Raw genomic sequence first — 13,437 nt, forward strand, 5'->3', positions numbered from 1 at the left:
AGAACAGCGTGCTCTGAGGACTCCAATACACAAAGCCAGGCCTGGCACTCGCCTGCAACCCCAGCACTAGGGAGGCCAAGCAGAAAGAGTCTGAGTGTGAGCGTGAGGATGAGTTTTCAACAAGAACTGTTGGGACATTTGTACATGCCCTACTGAACTAAAACTTCTGAAGGGCGGGGATAAGATTTTAAATCTTGCTGGCAGCCATTTCTTCCTTACAGGAAAATAAGGGGAAGGGTGGAAGGGTTTTAGGAAGAGCTGTGCGGCTGGAAGAGGCTTTCCTGCTTCTGATGCATCTGCTGCTGTGCATGATACAAAGTGATAGATACTTCAGCTCAGCAAAGTTTCACAATGACTGGGGTGCCTGGAGAATAAAAACGAAAAACAGAAAACAGTTCCTCAGGACTGAAGAGCCCATAATGGTGGCGCACGCCTTTAATCATAGCACTTGGGAGGCAGAGGCAGGTAGATCTCTGAGTTCGAGGTCAGCCTGGTCAACAGAGTGAGTTCCAGGACAGCCAGGGCTACATGGAGAAACCCTGTCTTGAAAAACCAGAAGAAAAAAAAGAAAAAGAAACAGAAGGGAAAAAAAAAAAAAAAAAAAAAAAAGGACAGAGCCATGCCTTGCCTCAGCAGCTGCACTCCAGACTCTTGCCAGGAGTTCTCCATACTGTCAGCTCGGCTGAGCCTGTGTTGAAATTGGTCCAGTAAATACCTGTGCTCTTGGGTAAATGTGTTGAACTGTAAATTTTGACAAGCAACCAAAACTCACTGACTGGAACATTTTGAACATGTTTTAAAATTGGATTTCCATATTTCTTAAGTGTTTAAGACAGAGAAAAGCAGAGACACACATCATCCTTATCAACAAAATCATAAAATTTTATGTTTCCGAAAATCCATTTTCAAAATGTTTTCTCACAGATGCGTGTCTTCTGAGAGTTGTTTTCTTCCTCACTCACTGTCAAAACATCATTTGTAGCATCTACCCAGGAGAGGTGGGTACAATGTTCCATGCTTTTCAAACTATCTGCCCAGGGGCTCACTCAGAGTGCCATCTGCCACCACACATAAGACTGGCAGAGGTTTTTTTTCTCCTCCCCCTCCCCTTTTTTTTTTGGTAAGACAAAATGCCTGTTGCACAGCTCTGTCTCTCTGCCATGCCACCATGAGTTCACTGGCAGTCCCACTTGTGTCCCAAGGAAAATGTGTACCCCCTCTGAGGCCATACCTCCCTCTCTGTATGGTGAAGGAGTGCGTTCCTGCAGCTGTCAGCAAGCAACAGTCACTGGAAAAGCCTGGCAACACACAAGAGGCCTGGGCCAGCCAGCCTCTCCTGAGAAAGGAGCCACCCAAGAGCAGAATGTGGGGCTTCTTCTGAAGCCTAGCCCCGGAGCAGCTTGGAGTAAGACAAAAGCAGTGCTCATGGTCAAATGACACTGGAGATTCTCTGGGAAATAAACCACACACGGAATTTCCAGAAGGACCTGGTATAGGGACCTAAGGTACAATTAAACTAAAGCTGTGTACTAAGGACTGGCCTTCATTGTGGACTCACAACTGTCACACTGAGACTTCCCAGGGCCCTGGAACTTTAGACAGATCTGGATGCACTGCCAGCTGCTGGTGGGGACCAGTGCACAGCAGCGCCTGCCTGCACGCCCTCGTACTCCACGTCGCACAGCTTAAACCGCGAATGCACTGTAGCACAGCCAAGCCAAGTCCATCAGTTCCCACGCACAAACCCAGCAAGCAGACATGTTTCCCAAGAGCACTCAAGAAACACGTGAAACATCTGAAAGATAATGGTCTTTAATTCTCTAAGTTCTCACTTATGCAACATAAAAAAGGCATAATTATGTGACCGGATAGGACATTTTTACAAAAAACCAGTTCCCTCCATCATCTGGTCAGCAATATATAAATATTTACAATGAAAAAATAGGCAAGGAGAAGGGAAGCCTTCAATATCCAAGTTGACTGCTCTCTAACACTCATCAGAACTTTGAAAACAGATCAGTCTCAGCCTCGCCCCGTTCACGTCTGCACAAGGTCTGCACGGCTGGGCTAGCCTAGGGCACCTCCGCTCCACACGGCTCCTGCTCTTCTGGACTGTTTCACACATTATTTGAGATAGCAAACTAAATATAAAAATGTAAACTTTGGAAGAGAAAGTGAGAACAAGTGTAAGGCGGTGCTCGGGTGTCGGAGCCCTCACCAGGCACCTGTTTTAACTCTAACCCAAAGCAAAACACTTGGTGTAATTTCTTAGAGACATGTTTCAATTTAGTGTCATCATGATAACAAACACTGTCCCTAGGGAGAATGCTAAAACAGAGCAGTGACATTACTCTTCGTTTATGAACACACCACTGCTTTGTTTTCTGTGGCCAGAAAGTTTGTTGTTGTTAGTTTTTCATCTTTTTTTAACTGACAACTATAAACTACATGGTGGAAATAAGATGTTCCAATGCGTCCCAGCGTCTTTCAACCATCAAGACTACATTGTAGGCGAGTGACCTGCTGACCTCGGGAACATCACAGACACTCAAGTCCGGTGGATAGCGAGACTTCTTCTATCGGACATAGTGCTGGAACACTGTGGCCTGTGTGCAGCTCCCAGCTGCCTGGACGGACTGGGCTTGAGTGGGCATCTGCTAACCCCAAGACAGACTCACGTGTGGGAACTGCGCCGCCCCCTACTGCCCAGAGAAACCCGAAGCCTGGGTTCTCTGGCTTTGTAATGTTCGTTGAAATCCAACCTGAAGCTGAGAAACCGGAGACTTTCATCAGAGCTGGTCGTCAGCAACACCAGAAACTGCTGGACAACACCCTAGGAAGAGACCACAGGAAAGGCGGTCGGTCAGAACCATGTCCTCCCAATGCCACTGCTACCAGGAAGCCTCGAGCAGGGACTGAGCCTATGTGGCTTCCATCAGGAGTAACTGTACAGCTAGACAGGCAGTGCACACACTGTGTGCAAGAGCAGCTGGCCACTGCCATCCCTCTGCACTCACATGCTACAGGGATGCGCAGTCAGGGCCCTGCTCTGTGCTGAGCGGGAAGCTTGGTGTCCACTGCTTGTCTTTTTCACCTCAATCATCATCACTCAAGCCCAGAACCATTGCTGGGGCTGCACACCACTGTGAAAGGCAGCCTTCCGGTAGGCCACAGTTCTGCCAGATGCTGATCTAGCAAAGTCACTGTGACCATCCATGGCTTAGATCTCTCAAACAAGCCCACGCTCTGCCTACACCATCCAATGCGACGGCACTCAATGCAGTCACTGTGAAAAGCATGAGAAATCACAGGTCCCCAGTGCCCAGCTCCCACCGAGCTTCTTGTCCCAGCTGTACGGCCGCCCTGAGGAGAGCTAAGTCAGGATGAACTGGCAAGGGTGAGTCCTCAGGGGACCACCAGCTCCCACTGCTCACATGACAAGAATGAGCCACAAGTCCAACCCTCTGGAAGCACACACCAGTCAGGAAAGAGGACCCCATGGCACATGCTCATGCATACCTGGTAAAAGTGCGTCAATATTCGCAACTGTGAACACATCTTGGGTATGGAGTCCTGGAATTCTCGGATCCTCCTATTTTCCTCCTCTTCCTCTGCCGCCGTCACTCCCCACTGGCCCTAGAAACAGAAGCAGCAGCAGGACTAACTGCTGGATGCCTGTCTGCTTGGATACTAACAGCATTGTACGCGCAGCACATCGCTAGCCAGTCTCCTCCTGGCTTGGTGTGCCTGGCACAGATGCCCCGTGAGCCTCCACATACCCCATTCAGACAACAAGCATGAAGGGAACTTGTCAGTCCTGAGTGCTGGGCGCTCTTCACTCCAGTGGGAACGCCTCCCTCTCCTTGGACTGAGGTGTTTCCCAGAGACACATCCATTCATTCTCCCTCTACCAGGTCATTCTCAGCCAGGCATGCATGTAGACTGTAACCCCACCTGAGGCCAGAGAATGGGTAAGTTGGAGGCCAGACAGGCTGTACACAGTGAGCCCATATCTCAACACCCCTTCCCCCCAGAAAAGGTTTTTCAGGGAATGATAAACTTGACTGAACACAGTTGCTCAGCCAGCCTGTTCTCTTTTCATCAATGAACACAGTAGATTCCATTTACGAGACTCTCTGATCTGAACCTTGGCATTTCTGGCATATGCCCTGGACGGGGAAGCTGTTCATTTTGCTAGGGTATCTCACATGCATTTAAAAAAAAAAAAAAAAAAAAAATTTATTATGTATACAGTGCTCTGCCTGCATGTACACCTGCATGTACACCTGCAGGCCACAAGAGGGCATCAAATCACATTATAGATGGCTGTGAGCCACCATGTGGTTGCTGGGAATCGAACTCAAGACCTTTGGAAGAACAGCCAGTACTCTTAACCTCTGAGCCATCTCTCCAGCCCAATCTCACGTGCATTTTATCTGATTCAGAACTCAGACTTGTTCATTCTGAGTCCATAGGCCTCGGGTACTTTACACAGTCTGGCAATGAATGGCGTTGTTGTAACTTGGCACTGTCACCAAGTGGGGTGGGAGGTTTCCCAGCAGCGCCAACTGTGCTTTTGACAGCTTACTCCCCTTTAGGGTATCCAAATGCAGTCCACTTTGGGCACCTAGAGCCATGAGTTTCAGTCTATTTCCATAGACTTAGGGAAAAGACGATGCTACTTCTTTCTCGATGTCTTTACATGTGTGCTTTCCCCTCTCATTAGGCATTAGCTAGACAAGTCAATAGCTTACAGACCCACCATCTCAGCAGCCCAGGCCTGGCTCGTGAGGCCTGCAAGAACAAGGACTATGTCAGAAACTGTGATGTTTTAGCCAAAATTTGACTTCATTGCCAGTGTCCTAAGATGTTGAATAACACTGAACTTAAAGATAATGAACTAATTAGTTAGAAAGGTGCATGGACACGCTTCAAGAGAAAAGGCAGCTGTGGCTGTTACAGAGCTCAGCACCATGAAGGAGAAACCTGGTAGCCTGCACTGGGACATCAGGAAAGTGTTTCCTTGGGGTTAGCACACAGAAGCTGACAGACCTGTGGGCCATGGGGCCAGGCTAGACTTCTAAATGAGGGCTCTGTCTATGTCCTATTGATTTTCAAAGTATAAAAGAAAACAAGAAGGAAGGAGTGGTAGCAAGCAGCTGAGGTCAGGCACTATGTGACAGGGCTGAGGTCCCCAGAGAAAGCAAGCCCACAGAGGCCACTCTGTGAACTTGTGAGGATGAACTTAAGCTGTGGTAGAGACCCCAGTGTGTTGTGGATGCCAGGATCACGGGACATGTGCCAGGAAGAGCAACAGGCCCAAGCCTGAGATGCAGTGTGTGCCACAAGTGGAAGGGCTGAAGGAACGGGCTGCCTGAGGCCTACAGAGTCCAGCCAGCTTCCTCATGAGCCCCAGGTGCTGGACATGGAGCTACAAGGTTTGGTATTAGCCCTGCTGGATTTAAGGTTTTAGTTTGATTATTCCTTGCTATGTCCTTGATTGTTTCATTTTTAAGTTGGACTGTTTATTCTGTGCCATTATATATTAGAAGTATGTAAGTTGTTTTTGATCTTATAGGAGTTCACAGTTCAGTCTTTGAATTGAAATATTGAAAATTTGCAAGACTATGGAAACTTTTAAAATTAGACTGTATTTTAAATTATGAGAGTAACATAAGACTTTGGGGGCAAAGGGTAGAAGGTATGATGGCTAATTTTATGTCATCCTGATGTTAACTGTAGTGATCTGAGAGAAGGGAACCTCAATTGAAAAAAACGCCTCCATAAGACTGTGCTGTAGAAAGGCCTGTAGGGCAATTGATGGGTGAGGACCTGGAACAGAGAGTTGACCAAGCCCATCTCCCCGAGATGCTTCTGTTACAACTGGAAAGAAAACTAAGAAAACCAGGGTCCACGGGGACTGGCTCCAGGGTCCACGGGGACTGGCTCCAGGGGCCTCACTGACACTGAAACTCAAGGAAGCCAGGTCGTGTTCGGTCCATGTTGACAACATGCAGAACACATGGACCTTTAGTGGCGATCTCATTCTGACCGACACTGACACAAGAAAACAGACTCCTGCGTATCTGATTCCCAAACACCCAGACACTCAGTTCATGCTCACAACCTCTTTGCAAAAGGCCCTGTCTCCCTGCCATGCTCGCACTGGTGGGACTGTCGGTGCATGGTGTGCCAAACCAACAGTTCCCGGTTTCACCTTGGGAAAAGCTCTCAGCACTTCAGCAATGAGCAGGGCTGCCATACAGATCTGTAATCAGATTCTACTTGGAATTATTTTTCCCTTTCCTCCTTATAACTGCAAAAGTGAGTTATAACAACTTTATTAGACCACTCCAAAGAGTCCTGTACTCCTGGAGTAACCTGAAACATTCGGTATTGTGCCCTCCGTTTGGTATGTCAATTAGCGAACATCTCTTGGCGCTCACATTCACGTTCTAACACACAGAGCGCAGCAGCAGAAATGAAGGCAGTTAATCTGCTCTGAGATGACGGGACGACATGGAATCACCGCCTCACAGGACAGGACGGTGTTGGTTCTGAACACACTTGCCTAGAGGGACAGACTCTCAGGGATGGAATAGCCACTGTCTTTTTCAATTACTACGGCTGGTCCTGGTCCCAGAGCCACACTGAACACAGGGGTGTGTACAGGAATGTGGGTGTCACAGGCAGCAGGAACTAAGTATGCTAATGCTAGAACCAAGAGTGTCAATGTATAAAATGTATTTTTTAAACTAAAAGAAGTAAAAGCCCTTCAATCCTAAATTTGAATTGGAAATATCATAATAACTGAAGTGGTTTTGAGAAGAAAAGTGGGAAGCGAGTAGAAAGGAGCGGTGGATTGCAGGAGGAAGGGCCTCTGGGACTGCTCCACCTAGCAGCGGCATGTCGGAAGGCGGAAGCCAGCCTCCGCAGCGAGGCGCTCAGGATGCTGAAACCCTTCCAGGTGCTGGCTCCATCCTTCTGAGCTCAATGGACCCACACCTGAATGACTGCTGCAGGGTTATCTTACCCTTTGAATGTAAATAAACTTGGCAGGCAGTTTCAGCTGTGCAGCTCTCCGCAGACACGCAAGTGTCCCTGGGCGGAGCACCCTTGCTAGCCCTGTGCTGAGTGGGCGCCATGTCCCCTCCGCTGCAGACCGATGAACCTTGTGAGCTGCCACCGCACACACAGCTGGCCGCCATGCTATCATCAGAACAGTCAGCTCTGCTTGCTTGGGTTCTTGACACAGGGCCTCACTATATACCTCTGGCTGTCCTGGAACTCACCGTGTGGACCAGGCTGGCCTGGAGCTCGTAGATCTACCTGCCTCTGCCTCCTCAGTGCTGGGATTAAAAGTGTGCACCACCACTGCCTCAGTGGGCTGTTATATATAGTTTAACAACTTTCTAGATGGGTGACCCTGAGATCACACTGCTTATCATGATTGCTTTACAAGTCACGTCACAGATGGCAACTCTATCAAAGGCAGATGGTACTAAATAGCTAGGGCGGAATCCTGCGTTTCTCAGCCATACACAGGCTGCTAGGCATGGATCAGGAGATTATGTGTGTGCCAATCAGTGGCTCTTCAGAATTACCCACAAACCACTGCAGCCATGAGATACCCCATTGGCACCAAAAGGACACACACTCCTGCTTCCAAACTCCACCCTTTGGTGTCTGTGATGCAGCTACCAGACCCCTCACGTGGGCATTACAGGAACAATAAAGTAGAACCAGCCTAACTGTGCTTCCATTACTCCAATCCTAGGCATCCAGAAACAGCAGAGACAGTTCCAGCCCGATTGACTGATGGGTCTCACTAACCCCAGGCCGCTGGGAACACAGAAATGTCCTAAGGAAACAGAGCTCATGTGGCAGTACACCTGTCCGGGTGCCTGGTCCCTCAGCTGCGAGTCTCACAGAGACACTGGGACGCCACGGCCGCTGGTATGACAGCAGTGGTGACCTCTCCAGCTGACAGCGCACAGAGCTTCCTCTGACTCAGGGCAGACGCACACAGCCTCAGTCTGTGGAGATTCCAGCAGAAACATTCTGGCAGCTACGGCGCTCATGGTAACTGGCCAGGAGTGAGAAAGCAGGAGTTTAAAACCCAAACCTCAAGCTCACGCTGTTTCTTCTTCTCTTCAAACTGCAGCCGCCTCTGTAGTTCCTCCAGAGCAGCTCTGTACATCGCATCTTGGGCATTCTGAAGTTCAATGATCTGATCAAACACAGCTCTGAGCTGATTTAAAAGTACCTGGAAAGACACAGCGTTTTTAAATGAACAGAGCCTCAACATGCTAGCAAGGCACCTACTTACTGATATACTTGTGCTCTGGGGGTTGGTTCCCTGTCTCCTCTAAAACTCAGGGAAATGGTCCCCAATGTAACCATGTTGAGAAGTGGTGACTAAGAGCACTTGGGATGAGGCCTCCACCCTGACAGCAGTGACCGCTGTTCACTGGTGCTGCTGGGTTCTCACAGGACTGATGTGCCTCTTGAGAGCGGGCTGTTGTAAAGTAGCACCTGCTGCACAGAGTGTGACCTGAGGATGTAGACACACTGACTACCAGTGTGAGCTTTGAGTGTACAAGTGTGCACACACCTCCAAAGCCTCACAGCACCACAAAACGGACAGGCTCCTCCTACTCCTTGCAGTGCCTTAGTTACTACTCTGCTGCTATGAGGAAATACCCTGACCACAGCAACTCATAAAGACAGCCTTGAGTTGGGCTTCCTTAGTTTCAGAGGGTTACTCTGTGATCATGGCAAGAAGCAGGCAGGCATGGCCCTGGAGCTCTACATCCTGATGCAAAGGCAGCAGGCAGTGAGAGACTGGGCCTGCTGTGGGCTTTTTGAAACATCATCGAGGCCCACTCCCAGGGACACGCCTCTCCCAGCAAGGCCACACCTTCTAATCCTTCCCAAACAGTTCCACTGACTGGGGACCAAGCGTTGGAACATATGAGCCTCCTCTTTCAAACTACCACACAGTGGAAGACATGCCCCAGGCAGCTTGGAGAGAAGATGATCTCCACAGTTAATGATGCCCTGTCCTGCTGAGATGCCACGCAGCACCACTGACACTGAGCTCACCTAGGCACTCATGCAAAACAGGGCCTTCAAGCCTCACAGCGATTAAGGGAGACAGAAGGGCCAGGTTAGGGGACGCCATTACTACAGGCAGCCGCTTGGCTCGTGCGAGAAACATGCTCAAGCAAGCGTCATCCTGTTCTTTGTCAGAATTTTATTTTATGACAAAAGTAGACAACAAAGAATGGAGATGGTTCTGCTTACATTCTAATAAGGATGTAATTCTTTAGTTTATTTCTCTATTGCAGTCATGTAAAACACAGCTTATTTTTGGAACACTGCATTGCACTCGAGGTCACTAACTGATATGTCCTTTAAGTAAAGTGTGCACTGTGGGCTTCTCTGGTCTGTGACCTCACACTCGGAGCACCTACAGCTTGCACCTTGTCACTGTGCTGCTTAGGATATTTTCCTCAACGCTGCATAAACAATGAGATACACACACACACACACACACACACACACACACGCACGCACACAACTGTCACTCCTCCCCCTCCAAGTTCACTATGTATTGTGATAACTGATTTTCTCACAAAGTGACATACTGAAAAATACCATGTTAAAATTAATACATCCATAACAGATTGCCTTGCTCTGTTCTATGTAACAGATTTATTTCTTAGGAACAAACAATGACAAAAATGCCCAAAAGCCACAAGTGGCAGTTCATATCTATAATCTCAGCACTCCACAGGCTGAGGCAGGAGGATTACACTTCCAGAGCAGTCTGAGCTACAACAGCCGATTGCTTCATTAAGCAGCTATGAGGGCACAAGGTCAGGAGGCAGGGCTCCGTCAGTGAAGCTGGCTGACGCACCACAAACAGCTCTTCTCCAGCACTAGCTCCCGACAGGCAGGTAGCACAAGCTTCTCTGGACTTCGCTCATATCCACAGCTCTTCTATCAAGGCAAGGATTAGGATGTTCCAACTTGTCTCACAGACGTCTCCCATCCTTTGATGAGCTCAGCCCATCTTAGCAGAGCCCTGGAGGGCACAGGGTGACAGCGTGGGTACAGTCCTTAGCAACGCCAACATTTTCTGAAGAGCAATACACCTGGTGACCTCACACCTGTCTAACTCATGCAAAACAACATCAAACACAACTTCAACAGCTTGAAGAACAGCAGCTACAAGTCAGTTACCATGGTGAATCCTATAATTCCCACAAAGTCACATTGCGCCTCTGAAAACAGGAGAACCCTGGAGTCACAAGAACCTGCCGTCTGTCTGAACACTGAAGCTGACCCATGTGTGGGTGCTCCATGTCCGTGGCACAACACGGAGAATGGCGGAGGACCTGCAGGTGCCATCATACACTCCCAGGACACTGATGCCATCACATTCATAACAAACATGTGCCAAGTGACAATGCAATACCCACTGCAACACAGAGACTGCACTTAGCAAGAATGGCCAACAGGACCCAGACTACTTCAGATGCACATCTCATGAGTTAGTAATTATGTTCAACATATATTAAGCATTTCTATGACATGACTTCCATATCTAGAAAACAAATTCCACATAGAAGTACCTTTGAATCACCATATGTTGCACATATAACTCAATAATTCCACCCACCATAGTGGGCTAATGCAGACCAAGAGGAAACAACACAAAAGCCCTGGTAAAGCCCAGGCAGAAGCATTCCCCACAAACCCAGAACGTGTCTCGAGCAGTGCACACTGAGAAACGCTCAAGACCTCAACCTGATGGCCAGTTTACCTGCTTCAAGCTCAGAGAGTGGTCATTCTCCACCCAGACCTTTAGAGGAGATGAGAGCTCCAAGAAAGCCCTGCTGCTCAAAACATGTACCTTCCTAGAGCAGGGGCTCGCTACAAGAAAGGAAGTCAAGGAGAAAGCCCGGCCTACGATGTGCTCGCGGGTAGTGCGCACAGTCTGTTTAGAGTCATGCAGCCATATGCCATTAACTAAAGCCACTGTCCCTAGACCAAGAGAATCAAACAGTAGACTTGGTGTGTCTAGACACAGAAGGCCAGGACTGACTCCCAGCATGAGGAAGGAGGACGTTGTAATCTCTCCACTCTTTGGGACTTTCATGCATGCCACCACTGTTTTGGTGTTTCGATGCCTTTCTAGTGTCCATCCTGCCACAGCTCCACAGGACATCATTCATGACGACGCCTCCTATTCCGTACACCATCAACAGAGCATTGCTGCTTGCCCTGTCGTCACAGCCACCTCAGATGCTACAGCACACTCTCATCTCACCAATGTTATTCCAATTCTGTTAGGAAGTGACCCTCAAACTCCAAGTTTAATAAGCCTTTCTTTCAGATGTGGCAGAGCCTAACAACTGGCAGTTTCAGTCCTGGTTTGCAGGAGTGAGCCTTACCCTGGAGTCGCTGTCCAGGAGACAGCGGGAGGTGATGGTGTCCAGGAATGCCTCATGTGCTGCAATAATGTGGTCCAAGTCCTGAGCCTGCTGCACTCTGTTCCAAAGCTCATCCCAAGAGCACTCAAGGACCTGAAAGGACAAGCTGAGGTGTTGGGAAGAGCCTAGTCGTCTCCCAGCTCTGAGCCACACGGCAGGGGCAGAGGCCGGCTCACCTCGAAGGTCATGTAGTACTGCATCTGATGGATGAAGTGCACCATCTCAGAGGCCAGGATGTGGCACTGGTGAAGCACCCCGGAGAACTCTGCAAGACACAGAATGTCATCAGGGAGGGGACACGCTGGTGCTCACACAGTCCTCTCTGCCTGCAAGCTGCCCTCTAATTCCAGACACCGAGTGGGAAGCGGCTTCCAGCTCACGCCTGTGCTTCAGCTAAAGGAGTGCGCCTTGTGGGCAAGAGCACGTCTTGGCAAGCACGCAGACTTGAGTTCAGATCCCCAGCACCCATGTAAAAGGCTGGGCATGGTTACGCATGCCTACAATCCAGTATCAGAGGGTCAGAGGCAGGAGCACCTCAGGCTGGCCAGGAGGAAAGTACAGAACAAGAGAGAACAGCAGACGCCCTCTTCTGGTCTCTATGCCTGTTCACCAGCACTCATGTACACACACGGCTAAGTACAAATGCTTATTTTATACAAGTGAGCGTCACGCATAAATAGAAGCCTTATTTTATGTCTTCTCTACAACTGGTCCATCCACCACCAAGGGATAGCTATTTCCCCTACTCATCTGGAGACCAGAAGAGGGATCTGCTGTGCCCACCGGCACAGGACTCCACGGGCCTCTCCCACACTCTGGAATCTGTATCTATGAATACAGCTGTTGTATAGCAATTATTTTGAATAGAAATGGTCCCACCAGACAGAGGAGGGGGGTTCATGAGACAGTAAATAAGCCTCCCCAGTCCAGAGAAGCTGAGAGGCCCATCTTCTTTACAGGAGGAGGCTTGCCAACCTGTCAAGCGGCCTGCGTGTCTTCAGGGACACAGGTCTGCAGAGCTCCGGGAATTCACCCGGGTTAGCTGCACCCAAGCCAGGGTGGGTTTTCAGTGATGCGGCTGAACGTGAGTCACGTGTGCTCCTTCGAGCAGCCCCTCAACAGTACAAGCCGACCAACTCGCTAGTTGGCCAGGCTGGACTCAAGGTCACACTACTCTGGTCTGTCTAGAGTGAGCAGACGCTGCTCACACATGCCAGGAGGCTTTGCTTCTCCGTTTCCTAGACAGAGTGTGGTTTTTCTCCACTGAGGCTGGGCTATCTAACCTAATCCTCTAGCCATGCAATCACCTTGTTCCCCATGCAGAGCACAGGGCCACCTGTCCCAAGGCACTACAAAGTTAGACACGGTCATAACCTCAGAAGAAAATACTCTGCAGAGGACTCTGGTTTTCACCAAGAGCTGGCATGAAAGGGCTCTGCCTCTCCCACATTGATGATGCGTGTCCCAAGGGACCCTGAAACACAGCGGTGCACACTAAAACATCCATGGAGCTGGGCGATAGCACCTCACATCTGTGCGCTTTGGGTGCATTCTGCAGCACCCCCAGGCTGGGTGAGCTGTTTGCATTCACTCCACCCCAGTACTCAAATCCTGCCCACAGAACCTGCATGACCAGGGCCACAGTGAACAAAGTTAACACGCGTGGTCTTCCTTCAGTTTTCACTACACAGTGGACATAGTTTTCTTCCTAGGAAAGCCTGTCACTTCATCTTCTGAAGGAGACATTCTTCTATGGTGACACCTGACAGTGAGGTCACTGCCTGTTGAAAAACACAGTTGCAAGCACAGATCCTCTAGGCATGACTGCAATCAGCTACCCTCACGGCTGTCCTTTCTGGCCAAGGAGTGAAAACATACTGCCAGCTCTGTGCGGCTCTCAGGAGCACGGGCTTGAGTCAAGGCACAGCACAGTCCT

General features: G+C 49.4%; 1 protein-coding gene across 1 annotated transcript in view; it reads right to left on the minus strand.

Moving 5' to 3' along the window:
* Positions 1–2,490: 2,490 nt before the first annotated feature.
* Positions 2,491–13,437, minus strand: part of Tubgcp3 (tubulin gamma complex associated protein 3) — a 58,546-nt gene continuing 47,599 nt past the window's right edge. Inside the window, exons 18-22 of the mRNA XM_051169493.1 lie at positions 11,678–11,766; positions 11,463–11,594; positions 8,126–8,266; positions 3,520–3,636; positions 2,491–2,833 (exon numbers count right to left, since the gene is read on the minus strand). Coding sequence (XP_051025450.1) covers positions 2,675–2,833; positions 3,520–3,636; positions 8,126–8,266; positions 11,463–11,594; positions 11,678–11,766 — 638 coding nt within the window. The 3' untranslated portion in view covers positions 2,491–2,674. The remainder of the gene's footprint in view (positions 2,834–3,519; positions 3,637–8,125; positions 8,267–11,462; positions 11,595–11,677; positions 11,767–13,437) is intronic.

The sequence above is a fragment of the Acomys russatus genome, chromosome 27 (assembly GCF_903995435.1).
Source record: "Acomys russatus chromosome 27, mAcoRus1.1, whole genome shotgun sequence".
Taxonomy (NCBI): Eukaryota; Metazoa; Chordata; class Mammalia; order Rodentia; family Muridae; genus Acomys; species Acomys russatus.